This window comes from Tinamus guttatus, unplaced genomic scaffold (genome assembly GCF_059628265.1).
Source record: "Tinamus guttatus ecotype Peru unplaced genomic scaffold, ASM5962826v1 Tinamus_guttatus_pri_ptg000652l, whole genome shotgun sequence".
Lineage (NCBI taxonomy): Eukaryota > Metazoa > Chordata > Aves > Tinamiformes > Tinamidae > Tinamus > Tinamus guttatus.
In genome coordinates, this window is record NW_028289186.1 from 2,928,697 (window position 1) to 2,952,275 (window position 23,579).

The 23,579-nt window shown below is 40.0% G+C and overlaps 1 protein-coding gene across 4 annotated transcripts in view; it reads left to right on the forward strand.

The window, feature by feature from the left end:
- Positions 1-1,740: 1,740 nt before the first annotated feature.
- Positions 1,741-23,579, forward strand: part of SKI (SKI proto-oncogene) — an 88,581-nt gene continuing 66,742 nt past the window's right edge. For 3 of the 4 annotated variants that reach the window (XM_088536127.1, XM_088536128.1, XM_088536130.1), the window contains exon 1: positions 1,742-3,492. In XM_088536127.1, the coding sequence (XP_088392253.1) occupies positions 2,581-3,492 (912 nt within the window). In that variant the 5' untranslated portion in view covers positions 1,742-2,580. Of the gene's footprint in view, positions 3,493-23,579 lie in introns of all 4 variants that reach the window. The other variant, XM_088536131.1, reaches the window with a different exon arrangement.

Sequence of the window (23,579 nt, forward strand, 5' to 3'; positions counted from 1 at the left end):
GGGTGTGTGAGAGAGGGGTTCTGTGATGAGAAATGCTGGTTCTGTTGCAAGATCAAGGCTCTGGCTCTATGATACTTCTTTCCCTTGCTCTGAATGTTATTTCAGAGCATAAAAATTCAAAGAAAATAACAGATTGATTTTGACTAAATCTCACCCTTTTCTTGTTTTCTACTGTGTTCTTTTAAGTGATATTTAGAAATCCATCTATTTGCTCTACCTGATTTTCTGGTCTATTTTCTCTGAATTTATACTCTAATGGTTAACGCTTCGAGAAGGGACAATCCTAATGCTCAGTTTCTGCATCAGCATAGAAGGATTCTGAACTGTGAATACTACTTTGACTGACACCTGCATTACTGTTTGTAATAGTACTTTTACAATTGTATTGCCATTTAGCTATTCTCCAGCGTTTTTTTTTCTTTTGTTGCACACACCTTGAATTTACAGAGTTTGCAAGATCACAGAAATAACCTTTTAAACTTCTTGTGTGTGTACTTAGTACTAGTTAAAAAATGTACTTAGAGCTGGTTAAAAAAATAGGATTTCAGTTATGTAGCTCAAGAAGGAAGGAAAAGTTAACTTTTTGCTTTGTAAATTAATTTTAACATAAACTGGAGAACATATAATTCCTGCTAAGAATGAAATAACATTTCACAGAACTGAGCAGTGGTGACATGTGCATTCATGTTGATATTTGTATTTTAACTTCTCCAAACTGTTCAAGGTTAAAAAAAAAAAAAAGAAAAGAAATCAGTAATGGAATGGGAGATTTTAAGGAAAGCCTCAATTCTGGAATTAAAAAAAAAAAAAAAAAAAAAAAAAGGGAACAGGACGTGGCGCACATGGCTCAATAGAGGGAGCTGCTCTCGCTGGGTGCGCGCGGCGCGGCAGCCACGCATACGGGATGTACAAAGAGCTCCTTAAAGGTTCCGCGTCGTGCTTTGGTGAACTAGCGATATCGCCTTGCTCAAATTTGCAGCAAATGATTTTTTCGAGCCTGAAATCGCGATACTATTTCAGTAGGCGTTTTGGTAGTTCGTTTTCTTTGTTTCTGTATTGCAGTCGTGCCTTACATTTCTTCCTTGTCTCAAACATACATGAAGTTTGTGTGCTCACAATACATGTGTAGAGTGTTTTAGGCATATGACATTTATATATTTTGCTCTTTATTCCATGAAGTGTTTCTTAAAATATCGAGTGTGTGTGAAAACTTGGTGCCTGACTTGTAATGTTTTGCAGTTAAGGCTGGGCTATCGACGTATCAGAAGTATCAGAAGTGGTGTTTGTAAAGCTGGTGTGTGGATTGTGTTTGCACGTGTGTGATTTGTGCTAATACAAAGGAGCTCAAAGTTACACTTATATGTTGTAAGCAGGCTTGCAAGTGCAGGTTTTGTGCCGTGTGTGTGCAGCGCGTTTCTGCTTGTTCCCTTTTTCTTGCTGTTCAGAAATAGAACTGCAGTAAGGGAAAAGCCCTCGCCCTCCCGCCCCATCTTCTCGGCACACTGGTCTGTGAACCCAGCACTTTACTCTGTGCGAGCGCTGCCGCCCGGGGCCTTTCTGTGCGCCTGCCTTTGCAGAAGCTCTAAGAAGAGCGAGGGGGGAGGCGGCCGCTGTTCCTGGAAGAGCCCAGCCTGGGGAGTTGGTCACATTCTTGGCTGTGATTCAATGACTGAGGCAGACACCAACAAACAGAGAGGGGGGGGGACGGAGGGGGCGGAGGGAGGGAGGCTGAGCCAGCCTGCATTAGCTCAGCTTTCAGGCACTCTCAGTCTCTGCTGGAAAGAGGAGCTGGGAGGATGAGCGCTCTGTTACCGCGGCTCCCCACGGCACGCTGAGAAGACCGAGAGAAAGGAAGAAAAGAAAACCGAGAGACGAAGAGCCCTCCCAGACCGAGCTAAGGGACCACGAGAGAGAAGGGAGCCTGCTTATCTGTCCGTCTGTAGTCCCCTCGCCGTTTTGGAAGTGCCAGGGATTTGGGCCTTTTAATTTTATTCTGCGTTGTTCTCCTTCACAGACGAAGCTTTCTTCCTCCTTCTGGTTTTTACTTTCCTCCCCCGCTCCTTCCTTTTGGTGGATATGGACAGAAGGGAGTTTACTGCAGAGAAGCAGCAGCCACCAGAGCATATTTGAGCCCCCAGTGCTCGGGGCATAGACTTTTTGTATTTTTGTGGGTGGCGTGTGTGTGTGCGCGCGTGTGTGTGTGTCTGTCTGTCTGTGTGTCGGGGGTGTGGGAGGCGGGATTCGTTTGCCCAGGGGCTTGGTTGAGGGGGTGAGTGCTCGGATGAAGACCTATTTTGGTGTGACTCTTTGCTCCATTGGGGCATCTTTGGAGACTTGGAGGTTTTGAAAGTGTAACAAAGCAAGAAAAAAAAGAGAGAAATACATACAGAAAGGATTTATTTCCTTTTCATTAGTGGATTGTTAAACGTGAGTGGGAAGGAGAAAAACCGAGGGTGGGTTGTTTTATTTTTTTAATAATTCTTTTTTTCTTAAAAATATATATCTTTAAGTGGATTTTTTTTTAGCAGGGTGGAAAATAATTGAGGGGTCTGTTGTTTGTTCTGGGAATAGAAACTAAAAATGGAGACTGTAAGTAGAAGCAGCTTTCAGCCTCATCCAGGACTGCAGAAGACCTTGGAACAGTTTCATCTGAGCTCTATGAGCTCCCTGGGTGGCCCTGCTGCTTTCTCAGCACGATGGGCACAGGAGATGTACAAGAAGGACAACGGCAAAGACCCAGCAGAACCTGTATTGCATCTGCCTCCTATCCAGCCTCCTCCAGTAATGCCTGGTCCCTTCTTCATGCCCTCGGACAGATCCACAGAGAGGTGCGAGACCATCCTGGAAGGGGAAACCATCTCTTGCTTCGTGGTGGGCGGAGAAAAGCGGCTTTGCTTGCCCCAGATCCTGAACTCGGTGCTCAGGGACTTCTCCCTGCAGCAGATCAATTCGGTGTGTGATGAGCTACATATTTACTGCTCCAGATGCACCGCTGACCAGCTGGAGATCCTCAAAGTCATGGGCATCCTGCCCTTCTCCGCTCCCTCCTGCGGGCTCATTACCAAAACTGATGCTGAGAGGCTTTGCAATGCCCTGCTTTATGGGGGCACCTATCCTCCTCACTGCAAGAAGGAGTTTTCCAGCACGATTGAGCTGGAGCTCACAGAGAAGAGCTTCAAGGTGTACCATGAGTGCTTTGGGAAGTGCAAGGGCCTCTTGGTGCCAGAGCTTTACAGTAACCCTAGTGCAGCCTGCATTCAGTGCTTGGACTGCAGGCTTATGTACCCTCCTCACAAATTTGTGGTCCACTCTCACAAATCCCTGGAAAACAGGACTTGCCACTGGGGCTTTGACTCAGCAAACTGGAGATCCTATATCCTCCTCAGCCAGGATTACACTGGGAAAGAGGAGAAAACTAGGCTGGGTCAGCTCTTAGATGAAATGAAAGAAAAATTTGATTATAACAACAAATACAAGAGAAAAGCCCCCAGGGTAAGTGATGCCTTTAATTCTTATTTCGGTGGCGGGGAAGAGAAGGGGGAATTTTCTGTCATTTAGGTGACATCCACAGATATACCCATGTGTTACCAAGTGCTTTGCATTTTAAAGTCATTTAGCAATTTAACTGCTGTTAATTCTCACCACATGTGTTCCGGCGTAGATGAGCAATGTTTGAGGTGGCACTTTTTTATACTTGCGAATTTAATTTTTTCCTATTCTGAATACAGTAGTTATAGTTCAAATTACAAAAATATTTGTGTTTGTATATTTTGATGTACATGGACCTTCATCTTCAAATGTCATCGCATTGCCCCAGACTCTAGCGGGAAGTATGTTACGTTAGAATTTAAGAGCTTAAATTAGGGATCCAAACAAGGAAGACACAAGAGAAAAAGTAACAGATTGCTCCAAACACAAATATATACAACTTCCTTCTTAATCGCATACCTGCAGAGGGGGAGGCAAAGACTAAATTACCTAAGTGCGTGTGTATTGTAGTAAAATGTGGCTTCTATCGACACTATTGCACATTATTGATACTAGTGCCAGGTATGTGAAAAGAGAAGTCTGTGCTTTTTGTTTAGCCCAGTGAAGTCTGAATCTCACCACCAGCCTGGCTTTTCTATATGGGATTATTTATGCATTCAGTGAACGAGGCTAAGGCCAGCTGCAGCAGCCTGGTTAAGGTATGCAGTGCGGTCTACCGCTCCAGCCAGCACATTTATTTTAGGTGGGTCTCTCCCTCCCCACCCCCGCTTCAGTCTGAGCTGCCTTTAGATCCCAGAATCACTTGTCTAGTATGTGGGTGGGAGGCCGCCTTGGCACCTCGCAGAGCCCTCCTCAGCGGGCAGCAGTGAATGCTACGGGCCTTGGGAACTTGCTCGCAGACACCAGGATGTCTGGCTAGCTGGCGGGAGTGCAATTGGCTGTGAGATGAGCAGTTCACTTCCCGCCCCTTCTCCCCCCCCTTCCCAAAGGGTAAAAGCAAACAAGAAAAGTTTAATTAACTCTTGCCTGCTGAGTTTTTTGCTGCTGATCTGTTGTATGGATTTTGCCTCAGCTGTTGGATATTTGGGGCACTTTTCATGAGTTTTACGTGTCTGGAGTGGAAGGGTAATGTCGTTAGCCCCAAGGAGAAGCAACATTCAAAGCCCATTGATAATGTTCAGTAAGATTCTTAATTAACTCCCAAATATCTGTTTAAACATGCACACACACACTCAGAGTCAAATATAACTTACCCTTAAAAAATACCAAAGCTAATTAAATCCCTTCCACAATGAAGTAGTTAGCATGGCTAGCCTGAAAGGCCTAATTCATGGATTTGATTCCACTTTTTTAATCAGTAAATGGAGTCTCACTCTCAGTTCCTGTTCCTCTCCTGGTCTTCTGTTTATCCCCCACTCCTATCCTTGCCCTTACCCCTCCTTTTCTTCCAGCTTGAGTGTCAGAACCACTGTGACAAGGCTGAGCTGTAATGAGCCACATTATCTCCATGGTTGGAGGTGGATGTGTTTTTAATGGCTTTTCTATTCTCTGTCAGTCATGTGCCAAGAGGGAATGGTGGGATAGACATATGAATGCCTGTGAGAGGAGAGTACAGTTATGAAAGCAGAGATATTTTTGGGATTGGGAAATTAATTTTATATGGCATGCATTGTTTGGGAGGCAGAATTAAGAAATTCCGGGTTCTTGTTCCCTGAATGGTAATGTGTTTCCAGATTGGACATTTCCACAGTTTAAAATAAATGTTATTAGAGGTGTATATTCCTTTTCTTACAAGGCTTTTATGGCACAATTTGTCACCAGCAGGTGAGATTGCACACAGAGAACGAGATAGGGACTGTTCCTGCTTAAAAATGACAACTAAATTTTGCTATTGCCTGTCTCTTTTGGGGTCCATTTAATAGGTCCTGGCTCAGAACGTGACAAACGCTTTTCCTCTGCAATGCAAAATCTGCATACAAAACACTTTTTGCAGAGGGATTTCAAGATGCCTTTAGTGGACACAAAACATAATAACTTTTTTTTTTTTCTAAGGAAAGTTAGCAAAATTTTGTCGTAAGAAAATGTTAGAAGTCTCCTGCATAGATTCTTTTGAGATGTGGCAAAGAGTTCGATGGGGGAAGACTAGGATGGTAAGCATTTGTTCTGGTGTTAGGGCAGAGAAAGCTGAATAATTTATCACACATCCAGTGCAGAACTATGCTTAAGTTTAAGGGTTTTGAGACAGCTTCAGGGATCGTCCATAAAATGATATAGTCTTAAGAGAATCTATAAGCAACTCTTACCTGGCATTGCTGGCTGAGTTTTGAATGCTTGCGTTTTCTGTAGCCTTTTCTCGTTGGACTTAACCAAGAGATATCATTTGCTAAGGTCATTTGTGCTGTAGCAGTGTTTGCAGATAATTACGAAGAGATTTAATCTGGCTCTAGGGTTGGTAGACTGTGGCCAGGGGCAAATAACATTGGAGTAAAGTTTAGATTGCCTAGTGAGGAAATGAAATGATGATCCCACGTCTGCTTCTGTGTGTTTGTGTTAATGATTGTCAGTCTATGTGGTTTTTGTGTGTCTGAGCACTGTCTGTCTCTCTCTGTGGATAAAAGGGTGAAGCATATGTGTCTTTGTGGTGGTCTTTCTTTTTGATGTGTATCTCTGCACTGCTTTGTTTTTATCTTGTGTAGAGGAGTTTGTGTGTATTGTATACCTTAATCTGCTGTGTCAGATATTCTGTGTTATACTTTCAGTAATATTTTTTTTTTCTGATTTAAGTATGTATGTCTTCATGTTCACGCATACACACACATACACCATTTTGTGCGGTGTGTTTTTCTTGCGGTTCTGTTTGTATATTGATAGTGGAGTGTATGACTGTTGTGGCCGTACAAGAAGCAGCGAGTTTTCTGGCCTTTTTGTGGGTCTTCAGGAGGTTTATGTGATGAGGTTTGTGGACTTCTCCCAGGGTAGCTCCATCTTTTAAAGGCCTAAATTCTGAATGGAGAAGGTGAGTTGGCAGGTGTCCCCATTGCAGATTCAGTTTAATGGCAAAACTGTTGTTTTTGTTTTGTTTGAGGTAGCTTTAAAGCATTGCTACAAGGAATAGCTTTGTCTACAGAAATTCTCACTATATATTCCTCTATGCGTCAGGCCCCCATTGTGCACATATACTGATCCGTCTCTCTCAGGATGGTGCTTTGAACAAGATGGGCATTGTCTGCTCTTTCTACTCACAAAAGAAGCTTCCATCTAGATCTCAAGCCCCATGAAGTCAGTGGTGAGTCTCAACCAAAAGCTGGAGAGAGTTGTGACAGTTGGAACCCCACCAGACCAGGAGGTAGAGGAACTGTAGATCCTTCAGGCATTTGTTACCCTCTTGAATTTTGTTTTCTATTTCCTCCCTTCTTGTCCCTAGCGCATGTCAAATCTTTGCTTAGTGGTATAGATATGGTTCTAGTGTGCCTCACGTTCTCTTCCCGTTTCAGAGCGCGCTCTGCTTTCTGAAGGCCAATGTGTCTCCCCTATGACTCAATTCATAAAGGAGGCTGTAAGTCTTTGTTGGTTGCTATTTGCAGTAAAACGGGTGGGTTCCATTCAGTCATTTTTAAACTCTTTCTTCCCTGCTTCTTTTTTTTCTTTCTTTTTTAATATTGAACTGAGCAAAGTCTGACAGTGCTTTTTTATTTCCTACCTATATCAGACATCTGTACTTGAAGCAAAGCTGTATGTAGTCAGATACGGGGAGAATAAGAGGGCCTTCTGTGCACACATGTGAGCACACCCACATGTGCTGCCGCCGCAGTGTTCCCACGGTTCAAGTCCCAGCAGCGCTTCTGTGAAGTAGCTGGAAGCTAGAGAAGCAGCATTCTGGGTACTGACACACAAATGAACGCATGGGCTCTCCCACTTTATTTCCCAATGCCTACCAGTCCAGCACTGCCACAACATGCAACTTTCACTGCTGAAGTAAGGTTTAGTCAGGTCAGCTGTGCACCCAAATCAAACAAAAACCACTCGAAATGGTGCAGTCCTGGCCGAGTTGTAAGGCAGTTGTGTTCCTTTAGTTACTGTACAGTGGGGGTTATGTTGCACCCAGTAGCTATTGGAAATGCTGCAACAGCAGACGCAGAATGTATATATTTCTGTTTCTGTATCCTCTTGGCAGTAGTAACCTTCTTTATTTGTTAATAGGGATATCTTAAAACAGCTATAGCAGAGCAATTCTGACTTTTTTTTTGTCTGTTGCCCCAAAATAGTTCATGAAGTTCCTGAATTCAATCCTTGTGAATGCAGGGACGGAATTGTATGAAATCTCTTATTTTTTAAATCAGTGCCTGAAATACTAAGTATTTTCTCCTCCATTCAGTGTCTTTGCTCTCTGATTTGCCTCTCCATTTTTGTGGTTTAAGGCTTGGATAAGTGTCCTTCCGCAAACAGTAGCATACTTTGAAGTTGCATGTAAACACAGCTTATTTTTTGTATGCATCAGGAACCTTATACCTGGTGTGTTTTGCAGGGTATGAACGTGGTTATCACTAGCTTGGTCTGGCTGACCGATGCATGTTGTCATTTGTTGAGATCTGTGTTTAAATGGGTGTTGTAAAAGCATCTGGAGGCGTCTGTATGAGACTGCTCAGAGCGTGTCTAGACAACACAGTGCGTTAAAATTCTGGCAGCCACTTGCACCTTATCCACCCCTTGCTTCTCAGCATTGCGAGAACAGTGGGAACTTTGAGGCCGGATCTACATGGTTGAGCCCGAGCAAGATTTGGTTATCTAAAGGCATCCATTGCCCATTCTAACACTAATTTATGCTATTTGTGCCTGTTATCAAAATTCTGTTGCCAGAGTTAAGGCATGGTTGCATGGTATTGATTCCCTTAAGGAGTGGGTCTGCTTTCTGTACTAGTGATAATTAATGTTGGAACTTGCATTGCTGGCTTATCTAGCCAAACTGCTTTGCCATTGCACAAAGAATTGCATCTTTATGTGCACTACTCAGACCCTGAAATCTTGTTAAAATCTCTCTCTCTTTTCTTGTAATGCAAGCTTTTAACTTGAGAGTATAACTCTGATTTACAGGGACCTCTCATAGAAGGGTTGCATTCAATCCAATTCAGTTTGATCAATTCAATCAACTGATCAAATTCAATGCAGAGGGGGTGGTCCTTGGAAAGAAGTTAAACATAGACATAGGTGACTGATTTTTAAAGTCTGTCAGTAGAATACTAGCAATTACTAGGCTAATCTAGCCGTGTGACCATAGAGCATGATAATTGGAGTAACTTCACTAAGATGTAGCGTACCAGGCATCTACCAGGGGAATGTTAGAGCTGAGGGCAGGATCTACAGATGTGTTATTGCAGTAGTTATGGTTTGCTTATTAATTAGGTTTTGGGTTCAGAGGTGTTTGGAGGTGCTGTGGAGGTGTTTGTGCCCCTGAATGGGGCAGGAGTTCCTGCAGTTGTGAGTTGGCTTCAAAGGGATCGTGTCTGCTGTTAGTATGTGCAGGGTTGGGTTTTAAGATTTTGGTAGATACCTAATTTCTGTTGTTGTTGTTATTTAGGATTTGTGTGTCATCTTTTCCTCTTGCTATTTTCTTTCTTACTATCTAGGAAATATCTCCAAGCCCTGGATATGGGTCAGCCTTTTTTTTTTTTTTTCTCTAATGCAAATCTAAGCACCATAAATCTGGTCTCAAAAGTGAATGAAGCACCGGTGCAATTGCTCAGGCATGTCTGTTTTGCTCATATTAGTCAAACCTACTGGCTGGTAAGTATTGGCTCCTCTGCACTAACTGTGTTGCTTTGACTTTTGATGGGCCGATGTAGCAGAAACCCCGATAAAGATTTAAGCACTAGTCCTGCTAGTCTTCCATGAATGAAGACCCTCTTGAAGCTAGTGGAATTCCCATGTGCAGAGCTTTTATCATTGGTTCCATCTGTAGTTGGCTGCTGTCACTTCTAATTGGGCTTCTTCAAACAGAGGATGCATATTAAAACAACCTGATAAGCTGCACCATCATGTTTTATATTTAATAAGACAGGTTCTACCCTTACTTAGTTTATCAATTCCATAGAAAGTCAGGAAAAAACATACATGAGAATAAAGATTCTGTGCATAAGTAGAAATTGCAGGCTGATTCTGTATATTTGAGATAGACAGCAAAGGATCTAACCAATAACTGGTTTCTAGCCTTGTTGTTTATTGGTTTTACGTACAGTTACCTTTGACTATGCTCTGTAGAATATGTGATTTTTTTTTTATTTTAATTGAAACTTCCTGCTTTGATGTAAGAATTAGTGACACTAGAAGCACAACAGTAATTTCTTAGATTTTAACAGTTGAAAACAACAGTAAATTAAAAAGAAAAAAAAGCTGGAGCCTGGCCCTTCTCTTGTTTTTAGTAGGGAAGATTTTAGTGCTATACTCAAGATGTGTGCCCCTGTGCTTTGTTCCTCATCCACTGTTCAATCAATGGTATCATTTCATAGAATAGGGTCATTGACTTGGGCTGCTTCTTGGTTTCTCAACCCTTTTCACCAGCCAGTTTGTGTAATGTCTGTCTGAAATGTTGAGTAAGGGCATTGAAATAGCAGACAGGATATCAAGTGTTAGGAAGTCTGGGTTAAGTATAACAGGCTATTCTGACTGGTGAAAGGGAGTAGCCCCTTGAGCTCAGTTACAGATTAGTCTCTGTGGAACTGGCAGTCTCTGCTCTTTGCACCCAGGTTACATTTTCCTCTCTGTTCCCCCATGTAACTGTGTGTGGGTGCAGCTCTTCTCTGAGGAGGTGTCTTCCTTCTCTTTCAGTGATACAGAACTGTCTGTAATAATGTCTCTTTCTAAGGATTACATAAGCTCGATGATGTCTTCATGAAGAGAATTATGCAAGTTTAAACTGAAATGTATTTAGAAAGCATTGTGTACTTGTTTTCTGACTTGCAGTGCAGAGGGTGATTTATTTGCGTCCTTAATTGAACAACATCTGCTAGAGTTGGAAGAAAAAAGCATTTATCTCTTTGCATTGTCATAACCTACATGTTTATGAAGCTTCCCCTCCTCTCCTCTTACTACATTCTTTGACTTACTACATTATTTGAAAAGATGGTACAGTTAAAATCATAAATAATAACACCTATTTTGTTTCAGTCTTTGGAGTTTTCTCCTTTTATGGGAGGTCGCTGTCTTTATTACTGTTAAACAGAAGACAATAATGGTGGGGCTTCCCAATTCTGTCAGGGAAGAAAAAGGATCTAAAGTATTTCTGTAATACTGCTGTTAATAAGCTTTGACAATTGGTAGAACCTTTCCTGCAGGTTTTCAGCACAATTATGCTGTTTTATGTCACTTAACACAAGGGAAGAAAGCTACTGCACTAGCATACGCTTACCTATACTTGAAGAAGCTGAAATAACCTCTTGGTTAAATGTGCGTTTTCACGTGACGCTATTTATGTGACTGTATCCCAAATCTAGCATCTAATCTGTGAACCCCTCAATTGGGGGAGCCACACGGACATAAAGATCTGCCCATGCGGATCAGACTGTAGAAATAGAATCGTGATAGTTGCTTTCTTGCTATTATTACATAATACCGGAGTGCTGGGCATCTCAGGCTATGTGTATAAACCATGCCGATGCTTTTTCAGGATCTGCTAACTAAATTAGTTCCGGTGAGCATTAGAATACATACATTGTGTGGAGATCCTGCAGCTCACTAAAAGAGATATTGCTATGTACTAATTAGAAGTCCATGAAAAAGTGACACTACTTTTTTTGTCTTGATACCTTTGAAAATATTAGATTTACCTAGGCCCTGTATTTTAGTTGATAAATATCTTTAAGAAGAAAAGAATCATAGGGGTTTATATATTTATAACAGAAGAATGAGTTTTATAGTTTTCATTTCACATGGATTAATAAACCAGAAAAACAGAAAATTGACAGTATTAAGGCTATAGTGTGCTCTGATTTCAATATCTTTCATTGATTTTATGGATTTTAGATTTAGACTCTTGTTACTGAAAAAATAATTTTTCTTTGTATGTTAAGCATGCTTTTTAAAATCCACTCTTTCCACAGTTGATCAGCTTTTCCTGAGTAGAAAGATAATGGAGAGTCATTAAAAAAATAGAAATGTACCCCATTCCTGACTCCCCACTAGGAGTTTCTGTTTATTCACTGGGTGTGAATTATCTCACCCATGCTGGTATGATTTAGAAATATTCCTTTGAAGTGAATGTATTGAGAGTGGCGCAAAGCTGCTATGAGACATAAATCAGACTCGAACTACAGACTGCAGCATTGTGTCCTTTATTGATAGTTCTTTGTTCCAATTCTACCACTCTTAAGAAATATGCCATACAACGAGTCCCTGTGCTAGTATGTTCAAAGGTTGGTTTCTGTTTGGCTTTTTGGCTTTCTGTTTTGGACACAACAGTATGATTATTTGCAAAAAAGAGGAAGGCCAATAATTTGAGGGCTGAATATGCATATGAGGAAACCTTTGGACCTTATTCAGCAGTAGACAGTGTGTAAGTGGGCGTTAGTGGTAAAGTGGTGTAACTTGCACCGTTCTTCTGTTCAGTAGATATGCAAAACTGTGTTCAAAGGACTTGACGCTTATAGCATAGCAAATGCTAAAACCCTAATTCCTAGAGTCATATTTATGTGAAAATCTATTTTCTCATGTAGTTACTGATCCCTCCTTAGCCTTATTGTTTGAAGAGCAAAGATTGCATGAATAAAATTACTAAATTCTGAAGCGAGGGAATAATTGATTCTGAAAAATGATTTGAATATGAAGAAAAATGAACTATTGTGAGGAAGAAGGGACAGAGGGAGTTAGCAGTGCTTTAACTACTGTTCATGTGTACTTACAAATAACGATAAGTCATGTGGTAAGACCATTTAACTTTTTTTTTGAGTCAATTTGGTCTTTTAGCAGGGATAATTCTGTTAATGGCTACTCTAGCCATGATGAGGCTTGAATTAATATAATCTGCACACCTGTTTAATATTAAAGATCAGGCATTCAGTGGTTTCACGGCTTTAACTTGAAATTCAGGTTGCTTTGAGTCATCCCTTTAGTCTTTTGTTTGGATGGAAAAAAAAAGGAGTGGCAATAAACAGCCTGCAGCTAAGAAATGAAAGAGCTGAATTAGGTTTTAAGAATAAGTTCATCCTTGCAATTGAAGCATATAAATTTGTACAGATATTTGTGCTTCTTTTATTGAGAGTTTAGCAGTTCAGTGCTCAGGATGAAAATAATATTTCAGAATTTTTCCCTAGTAATGTGGTGCATGTCAGACACTAGAAGAGTAGGAAGAAGCTGGTGTTGTGATTTCACATTTCAACGAGGTTAGTGGCACTACCAACCTATGGATTTATTGCCCCACTTCTCCATGCTGTGATATACAACTGACTTAGGTTTGTTCAGACAGCTGCGCCTAGTTTTGTGAATTAGATCAGAGGAAAATAGCTAAGAAATAATTAGTATGTTCTTTGTTCTAATTTGGGTTTAGATTTTAAGCATCATTGGCTCTAGTGCAGCTAGAGAAGAAAGTGAAGGGACTGTGTGGTGAAGTTAGCAGGAATCTCTCATCCTGATATCATTGCTGAGTGCTTTGTATTGTGTAAACAATCATGTCTTAGGTTTACTAAATTGCTTTAGTGTATAATGTTATATCTATAAATTTACAGAGATGTAGATCTAAGTTTTGCCATTGTATGAGAGTGTCAATAGTTTAAATAATCTAGTAGCCTAGATTCTGAAGGTTTTTGATCAGTTTTGTCTTGCCTAGTATGCAGTAAGAATAATTCACTCAACATCAGTGTGGTTGTGCTGTCAGGAAAATGGTGTAAGGGATTGATTCGCTGGTGTACAAACCACAAACTGCTTCAGAAAAGACCCTTTAAGAATAATCAGAATTGTACCTAATGCCTGCTTCAATTAAAGGAAGGTCATAATAGGCAACATTTTTCTCTGTGGTTTGACTCCAGTGAAGTCAGTGGACCTGATCCAACTTTATCACAATGTATCCTAGAGTGGAAATTGCTTGTCATAGCTTCTGAATGTTTTCTCACTGCTTATAATTTGAGGGTCAAATTCTGCTGTGAATTTGCAAGTGAAAATCTAGAGTGTTGAGTTTTGGATTTTTTTTTCCACAAGTGTAAGGATCGAATTTAAAAATGTGGAAATATAATAGTATGTAATAACATACAAATGAAATTTAAGTTTCTAAGGATTCATCAAATTCACACTTAATATTGGACTATTTTACCAGCACAGTTTTCTGTTGTTATAACTAGATTGATTTTCATTAGATTCACGTTGGTCAGATGTCAAATTTTGTACATTTCTTCTTTTTTCCTTCTTTTTTCCTAAAAGAGATATTTGTTCATGTTCTCCTTACTGAGCAGCTCTTCGCTGCGACTGATTTTGATGTCATCTTCCCTCAATCAAAACCATAATCTTCTGAGACATCAAAATTCATTGCAGCAGAAATGGTGTGGATGTCACAAAGCAAACACTAGATCTGAAGGAAAAGAACTACAGAGATGCATGGATCCTATTGGAAACAGCTTTATAAGCTAAGAAAAGGTAGCAAGACTGGAGCTCTTCTCCACTCGCCCCCCCTCAGTTTTCTACAGGCCATCAGTAGGTTGTATTCTGCTTTAGTTAGATTATTGTGTTGTGTAGTAACAAGTGAGTTGCTCCAAACTCACTCTGCAGAATCTACTCAGTAATCATATAGGAGACTCTCCAAACTGGCTTTCTGTGATTTTTGTTTTGGCAGCAGCAAACTGTAGTTGGATTTATAATTACCAGCTCAGTTGCTCCTCTTCCTGCTTTTTTGGGCACACTGGTAACTTTCCTTTTTTTATTTGTTGTTTGCTGCTGTTATTTTTCCTGCAGAGCCTCCTTCTGTAGGAGGCCTTTCTGCCCAAGGGCAGCCTGGGATTTCCCTTTTGCTGAATGAGCTACTTGTTGGAGAGGGAGGAAGTGAAGTCCCTGCTGGATTGGGAGAGGATGGGGGTGGAGGGCGGGGAAACGGCCTGTTTCATATGCAAAGCTCATTGAACTAAAAAAACACCACCCAGAAACCCTTTAACAAAACCATCCATGCCACAGCAGCTGCTGGCTTTGTTATCGGAATATTAATGTTTCAAAGACTTACGGAGGCTTTTAAAAATGAGATAAAGGATGCAGCCTTTTTTTTTTTTTAATACGAGCTGAGGTTAAAAAAAAAAAATCCTCGTGGGTATCTGTGAATGGCATATGCTGCAAGAGGTAATATCGACCTCCACAATACAGTCATGAGCTCAGTAAGATATGTCATTATGATGTATTGTCTTCCTTCTTAAGCCTGAATTTGAAAAAAATGGCCATGATTCTGCTATTACTGACGTCAGTATCAGCTGCATGTAATTTGATTTCAGTGAAGATTTTATTATTATTGACCTAATAAGTGAATTTTGCAAAAGAAAATAACAGTTAAGTAACTGTTCCAATCTTAGCATGATGTTGCTTACCATGGGAGCAGTGAAATCTGTGCAGACAATGGTGAGTACAGTGTTTAATTGTTTTATTTTTCTGTTGTAGATTGTTCATCAAGGATCAGATGTGAAGTTTCCATAATATCCAAAAAGTGTGGAAGGCAGCTGTATTTTACTCAGTTGTCTACCATCTACATTCTCATTCCTGGTCAGGTCAGCAGCAGATCAATTCAGAAAAGACAGTTTAAGATGGGAAAAAAAAAAAAAACTTCTCTATTTATATTGGTTCCGTTAAAGAGATCATCATAATGACTAGTGGTTAATACCCTTCAATGCCTATCTCTGTCTGTGTTAAATCTTTGTACAGTACAGATATAACCCTCCACCTTTTACTGTTTTAATAGCTGGTCTTATTTGTCAATACTGATACAACTGCACAGCATTATGCAGGTTTAAGGCTGCAATTCAAGTTTATGCTAGTGTGGAAATGGTATCATCATCTCCATTCTTGGCAACCAACAATGTGATGCTGACTGTGCTGGCCACTTTTGTTGCTATTTGTAAGACTATACATATGCTTATGATACAGTTGGGGTGAAGGGAGAAAGCCTAGAGTCCCATAGGGAGTGGGCATAGAAAGGACATGAGAAAGGCAGTGGGGCGCTATATCATTCTTGGCTCTAGGACAACATTTGCTGCTCAGCCAGCACTAGGCCTGATGGCCTCAGTCTCTGGACCAACCTGAGACTTGTCTGACAGCCAGGGCTAGGGTTAGCATTGGGGTTAAGGCTAAGGTGGGGACAAAGCCTAGAGCTCTATGGCGAGTGAAGCTAGAAAGGACAGCCAAAGCAAATGTAAGACTATATGTATGTATACACACACACACGTGTGTGCGCACATACCCTGCAAGATGTGATTTCCTCCCCCCTCTCCCCATTTCTGGAATACATGGGTGCTGCTTTTATGTTAAATTTTTTAGTTATTGGAATAAAAAGGCTTACTTGCAAAATGCAGATCATTAAAAGAAGCAACTGATAAAACTGTCCGCTTTCAGGGTTCTTTACAGTTAGTAAACTTGATGGTGACCTCATATTGCCCTGGGTTTAGAGTGGTATAATTCAAAGTGTGGGACAGGTGAGCTAGCTATATATTATTTTTGTTTTTCTGCTTTAGAAGATTGGAACTGATAGAATTGATGGTAATACTTTTAAACTCCAAAAGTGTATCTATTTATAAAAATACAGCATTCAGAAACAGAAAAGAAATACTGTACAGCAGGCCTAGCAGATATGTGGTTTATATGCTGGATTCATATTCTTGAAATTCATAAAGTCATTGCTTTTTCTTACTGCCCTTAGTGTATTTTACTTACAGGGTCCTTCTTCACAGGGAGGGGATAGAGTAATGCCCAAACCATTCCCATTCCTCACAGAATGATATGCAAATGTAGTCAATTAAGCAGGGGGGTTTTAATTAGCAGTTTAAGTTCATGTGTGAAGTGCCTTGCCTTAATTACTTAACAGTTTTGTTGTAAATTTGCTAAGTTCTTTTTTTCCCCACCGAACTATCAAAACTGTGATTTTTTTTTTGTGATGTTTTCAAATACTATCAGTAATGCCCAGTGTGTTTGACCTTAGTGCTGCTTTTGTGTATGTGTCCCTTTATATATAAAGCTCTATTTGAAACCGCTTAAACAAAGCAAAACTATGTTTATTGTCTCAGAGTAGAACATTACATTTAAAAGACAAAGTAATTTAAGACTTTTTGTACCTAATTTGAACTGAAACATTTATTTATGGTTCTTGCGTAGCTAGATTACACCAACATAGTAGCATTTGTGCAACTGCCAAATGTAGTTGTGGTGCACTGTAAATAGTTGTTTTTGTTTCAAGTTCTGTTTGCACAAGGTGCCTTCCTAGGCTGTTGTAAAAGGTCAGTATATTGGAGTGTTAGTGTGGTTACGGTAATGCAAGGGACCCAGTATTCATAGGAAAATAATACTTATGTACTGGTGCAAACTTTTGTCTTTTTTTGTATCTCATGTTACTTGGATGGGGGGTGACTAAGCACCATTTAGTTTTGTGATACTCTAGAAGGCCATTGTTATCAGTCTGGTTTATGCATCAGGATTGTTGCTGCATTGAAAATAACCTTTCTGTATTTTAGATAGGGGTCATCTAAATTATAGCTGGATTTGTTGGTTCTTCTCTTTTTTCCTTTCTCTCTCTATTTTCCCACTCCCTCACCCCAGTGTGAGAAATTCTAGGAATGGAGGAACTGGGAGAAAAACACAGTATATGGAAAACAAGATTGATCTCTATACATTCCTCACTTAATAGCCCCAAATAATATTTGGATGTGTCCCAGGACAGATACAACTTTATGACCCTACTTTGCTCCAATTCAGCACAACAGATGGTTCCAGTGCTCCGTCTCCTCCTGGCTTTGTCAGCTAACACTCCTGGCACATTGTAATTTTCAGTACAAGTGGGTGCAGCTCTGCTGTTCTGATACCGATTTTCACCAACAAATAATATTTATGACAGCAGACACATTGAAGCTGGATCTGAATTGCAAAGCAAAGTTTGTCATCTGATGTAATTCAGCCATATAAACTCCAGAAAAGAACCTCACTAACTTTTACACACTTAGCTTGTATGTATTTCTTTCTCATTTCTCACGCCTTTTTTTCCTTAGACTGCTGTATACCAGGTGCCGATACAAAATATAAATACACATCAACAGATAGGAATGAGAACTCATAAAAGGTGTGTAGGAAATTTAGCTGTGAAGCACCATGCTGTAATTGCAGCATTTAGCCTGGAAGATACTGTTTGACACAAAGAGGTTCCCCTGACCTCCCAGTTGCATTATTTTACATGTGTCACTTTACATAAAAGTTCAGAGAAAGAGCTCCTTTCTTGGATTTTAAGTACCTCTCTCAGACACTGGTCAGGTGATAAGAGCAGGGGATTAAGAGTTTGGATAGTTTGCTCGTATTACATGCTCGCGTTACATATGCAGATCTATCATTATTAAGCAGAAATAAAGCTCCTCCTCAGAGCAACCGTAGCATGTAGGCAGTGACCCTGTGGCATATTAAAGGATCCATTTGCATTACGTTCCTTTCTGCAGTGCCCACATGAGTTTGAAAAAGTCACAACAGGAGTATTCAGGAAGTCAGGAAAGGAGGGGGAAGGTTTGGTGGCAGGATGCTGAGCAGGGTTTGCCTGAGTGAGTAAACACTGCAGATTGTATATATAGTACAAGGTACTACGGCTCCATCCGTAGTTTCTTAGGTTGATAGGTAGTATGGCTTTTATGGCAGAAGTGTTTTTATTGCTGTCTGACTCTCATGCTGTAGGACTGAGTCACTGAACTCTGCTCAGTGAAAAACCTTTCTGTGATAAAATGGTCTGAAAGTCTCCATCTGTTTTAGTGCCTCACAGCATTATGCTAATCATGATTCCTTTTACTGCTTGGTAAATAATTGGTTATAGTTTTGAGTCTGTGCATGTCTATGTATTTACATGCAATGGAGAGTAAACTGGTGAAGAGCAAGAACATTTTCACTTAGTTAACACCGTACAGATTTAATGACATTTTTCAGTGATGATTTTAAAGGACTTCTTTAGAATATGACATAAACCTTTTAACTTTCCATCAATGCAGTTAGAAATTATGCTAATTTATCTTCTGCAACACACAAATTGCCATTAACTTTACTGTTAGGCTAATGGCCTAGTAGTGGCATCCTCAGTTTAAAGCTCTTAGACTACAAAAGGATTTTATACCAATTGAGAGTTTGAGACACATGGATAAAAAAAAATGCTGCATTAGTTTTAGTGAGTGGTTTTCATATCTGTGCATCTCACAGAGTATAGATTTTAAAAAAGTAAATTAACCCACACGGATTAATGTCTACAGCAGCAGTATTGTTAGAATCGCTTTAGTCAGCAGACATTCAGTCTGGGCAAAAGGCTACGTACGATGCACATGCTCATTATTCCTTCATGTTCTTTGATTAAAGAATCCTGTTTAAAGATACACTGTAGCACCACAGGATGGGGAATTCACCCTGATAGCAATTCCTTTTTTTTATGAAACAAGAAATCTGTATAAACTAGAACTCATTTCGTATATCTACATTTTGCAAATTGCTTTTCTGAAAGCCATGTTAGAAAGGAAAAGAGTTATTGTGGTTCTTTTAGCATGTCAATTCTTGCTGTCTCTTCCTCGTCCTCTACTAATATTAGTGGAAATAGGAAGGAATAATATGAAGTGGTTTCTCCCTTCCACAGAGGGTTGCTGCACATTTTTAAGCAATCCTGTCTAGGGCTTGCTTCCTAACCACAGCATAAAGGGATCAAGAAAGGAAAAGTTGACAACAGACATACTGCCTTGTTAGCTTCCAAACTGAAGTGCAGATGCTGTACTTGAGAAATTTTACTTTTAAAAATTATATCAAGTCTAAGAGTATAATAAAGAGATCACATTGAGATTAATTGTTGGATGTTTTCCTTCCTTTAGTCTTTTTGTGCTTTTGCAGACTAGATTCTGGAGATGCTTTCTTCATATTTGATAATTCTTGTTTATTTCATTAAGATCCTGCATTGGTGATGGGTATTATTTAACAAATTTCTTTCCAGTTCAGTTGGGGCAACCCTTTTGTTGAACCTTCTTCTGGATTATGTTCCCATGTGCTGCTAAAGGCACTGACACATGACCTCGTCACACAGAAAATCCTAAATATCTTGCCCCTTGCCAAACCTATCACAAAACTACCCATCACTCCCTTTTCAGGATCCCAGATGGTAAATAACAGCAGGAGGTGAAAGGGGAGCTTTGTCTCCGTTCTCACTCCTGCTTTAAGTATTCTGTGTCTGTCTGTTTCCCTATGCCTTTCCCACTCTGCCCATAAATTAGCAAGCCAGCTTTTCTGACAAGGAAAGACAAAATGTCCATAAAACTGCAGTAACATCACCCACTCAGGATAACATTTTTGAGCAGTCTTCATTTTCATTCTGTCTCATTGCGATCTGTCTTTATTTGGGTAGAACTTTCCTCTGGGCTGATGGCTGCACTATTTAGGGAAGTGCAGCGTTTACTAATATCATCTTGCATTTTATAATTTCTATGGCACATTCAAAAAGAACTGAAGTTCACTTAGACCCTGGGTGATTTTTTTTTTCTTTTTGATTAAAGACAAATTTGTAGTACAAACCAACAGTTCCTGCTAGACAGGGTGCTCTGGGAGCAGCTGGCCCTATGAGCTTCTAAAGGGGCTTATCAGCAAGGCTGTGAAAGGAGCAGGAATATGGTCAGTGGATACAGTGACGCAGTTTCAGTTGCTGTACAGCTCTGCTCATTTACAAAAGTTGTGCTTCACTCTTAAAATTCACTGAGCAGGATACTGTGTCTTCCTATAGAGTTTCCCCCTGTGGCAACCATTTCCTTTCACTTTGTGCAGAAAAGATGATGTCGACTTTTGTGGAGAAAGGGGAAGTTCTGTCGTATGAACTGATCTAGTGTTGCTTCTGAAAAAGCCTTAATGCTATCTGGTTGTACTGAGAAGATAACAAAATTAAACTAAGTATTTGTATTCTTTTTTTTGGAGTGGTGTTAGAAAGGAAATATAAATTTTATGTTAATGATTTATCTCAAAATCAGGCATCAAATCCAGGTATACATATAAGAATAAGAACTTCTTTGCCAGTGCATGCTCACCTGCATGCTTTCTCTGTGTGTGTCTCTGTGTATATATACACACTTTATATATATGGTTTTCATATTTTGTAAATCCAGTAGCTTCTACTAAGAAATGCTGATTTATCCTAGCTGAGCATATGTACAAGTTGTTGGTAGACTGCTTTGCTTTCATTAAGATATTGAATATTCTTTATCCCCTTGTGTTTCCAAATGAACCTGCATTCATCCTGAACCTCACATCTGGCACCTGTGTGTGGGCGAGAGCAGTCTTGCTGTCCACTGACATAGACTGCAGCTGAAAGTCATGACTTTACAATTGCAGCTGATTGGAGATGAGAGACTGGTGAGCTGAAATTAGTGAAGGATTAAAGAAAGCCCTAGATTTTGAGATTGCTGTTCTGCTGCTCATCTTTATTTCAAAGCATTCAATATTAGTGAAGAAAAGAGAGTGGGATTGCAAGGTATGTTCTTTTTAATTTTTTCCTTTTTGAGCCTTTTTTTTTTTTTAAATAAGGGGCGGGAGGTGAGAAAGACTGAGATGAAGGGAGTGGAGAACTCATGTTCATTTTGGCCCTCTGGTAAGAATAGCTCCTTTTCCTTGTAGTGCATTAATTAGCAAAAGTTTTTTTCCCTCCTCTGGTATCTCCTGTGTTTCTCCAGACCTGTACTTCTATATATAGTTATCACATAGAACAGAACTGATGGGCTCAGTTCTGTCGCATTGTATTTTGACAGCACATTTTGTTCATATTGAGTCAATGCTTTTGAGGCCATAGTTGCTTGGTCACTCAAATTTAACATAAACCTAGTTGCTGCCAAAACTCCTTTTGGCTTCTGCTGTAATACTGGCCTACTATTCCTGTCACCTTCTTGGACTGTCACTAGCACTTTTATGGCTGCATCATGTGTAGCAACTCACCAGGGAATCAATCTTGCTGAAAATTAGTTGTCGTGTAAAGAAGAGTGACAAAGATCATCTGGACAAATGTAGTGTACGGAATAAGCAAGTTAGAGTTGGATGGTTTGTTTGTTTACTGGAATTTTTTGGTATTATTGTTTTGAGATTGTCAAAGATATGAAAGTTTCAGATAAAAGTACAGTCTACATGTTGATGCTTTATTCTAAAAGCAAACAGTATAAGGAAAATTTTAGTACAGCAGTAGTGGGTGGGAGTGCAAATTAGATAGAATCATAGTACTTCAGTCCTGGCTTCTGTAATTTGTTAAACCTTTGTATAGTAGATGTGACTGTTAAATATTAGGTCAGTATCTTTTCTTTAACATCTTACGAGGCAGTTGTTCTAAACCATGAGCTTCTGGGAAGGCATTTTTTCATTTAACTTGTAAAAAGGATCTTGATGGATGAAGCTCTAAAATGAATAGAAATAGTATCTTCCTTTTTGTGTTCCCTCCTACTCAGTGGTCAGGGAGTCAGCCCTGGGGTATTTTCTTTCTGTGGCTGGCAGAAAAGAGGGAGGGAAAGAGCAGGAGAGACACTGCCTGGGCCCCTTGTGCTGTCAAGAGAACAGTGGTGCTGTTACCACTAGAGGTGAAGGAACAAGCTTGTGTGTATATATGTGTGTATATATATGCTGTAGCAGTCAGCAGGCTGAATTAGTGACATGTAGGCATTGTGAAGAGGCTAACTGAGCCACTGGTACTTGCTAATGAAACGGGCAAGTCCAGTAATGTCTGGATGTGCATGTTGATGTTTGCTTCTATGCTCCGTGGAAAAGAAATATCCTAGGTTTTCTTTAATCCTTTCTATTTTGTTTAACCCATCGGTAGCCTAAGGAGTGTATATATATATACAAAACAAACAAACGAAAAAAAACAGAATACATGTTTTTGGGAGATCAGTCTTATTTTATTCCATTCTATTCCTCCAGCACTCTGTGGTGGATATGGACAAGAAGGCATAAAAGCAGTTTCTTTCTGAGTTGCTGAACTCTTTCCATTTTGGCAATGCGATCTCCAAGTTAGCTTTTGGTTTAGTAAGGATGTTCAGAATTCTGAGGTGACTGAAGATAAAGAACTGAAGCTGTCCGTGATGGATGATGCATCTGTGCCACATAGGTATGACAGATGAAGTCTTTGTTGGAATTTGGGTTGGCATCCATCTCAACCCACTCCACCTTCTTCAAAATTGTGTTAGTAATGTACACTTGCTGGTTGCACCACTGCTTCTGAATATCTAATCTAGTAACTGCATAAACAACTAAATTGTTATTTCTGGTGAGGAAGATTATAGTGGGGGTAAAGAAAGTTTTAGCTTTAATTGGATTGTAAGAGCAATACACTGAGAATTTACAACTGATCTAAAATTAAATACTAGAAAAATATATTGCAAGGGTATGTTGTTCCTCCTGACAAATCTGCCTGCAGACAAAGACCCATCTTTGCTTTTGCTGGTTGTTGTAACGGTTATGACTTGATTGACTTCAATAGAATTGCTGCTAATTTACAGCACTAAAAGTGGAAACCAGAATTAGGTTCTTGTATTTTTCTTTGAAGTATGCAGAGCTCTTGGGGAGGCTGTTGTACTGAGGGCATATTGCTTTCAGTGATTTTTTTTTTTTTAATTGTTTTTAACTTTTAAGAAGAAAAAGATGCCTCTCAATCTAAACCAGAAGGATGTGTATGAAAAAAGTAGTAAGACTCATAGAGGCGAATGGTGGGTTCAGAACCTTGTGAGTCACTGCAGAGAGATTGACAGTTTGGGAACATGAATGCGGAGGAGTGAGGATGGGATGCTCAGGGGCTGATGAGATAAGGGAGTCTATAGAATGTCAGCATAGGGGTCAGCAGCAGCATGCATCTCATTCCAGAGTTAAACTGAAGCTTTGGAAAATGGCATTCCTTGCCGACAAAC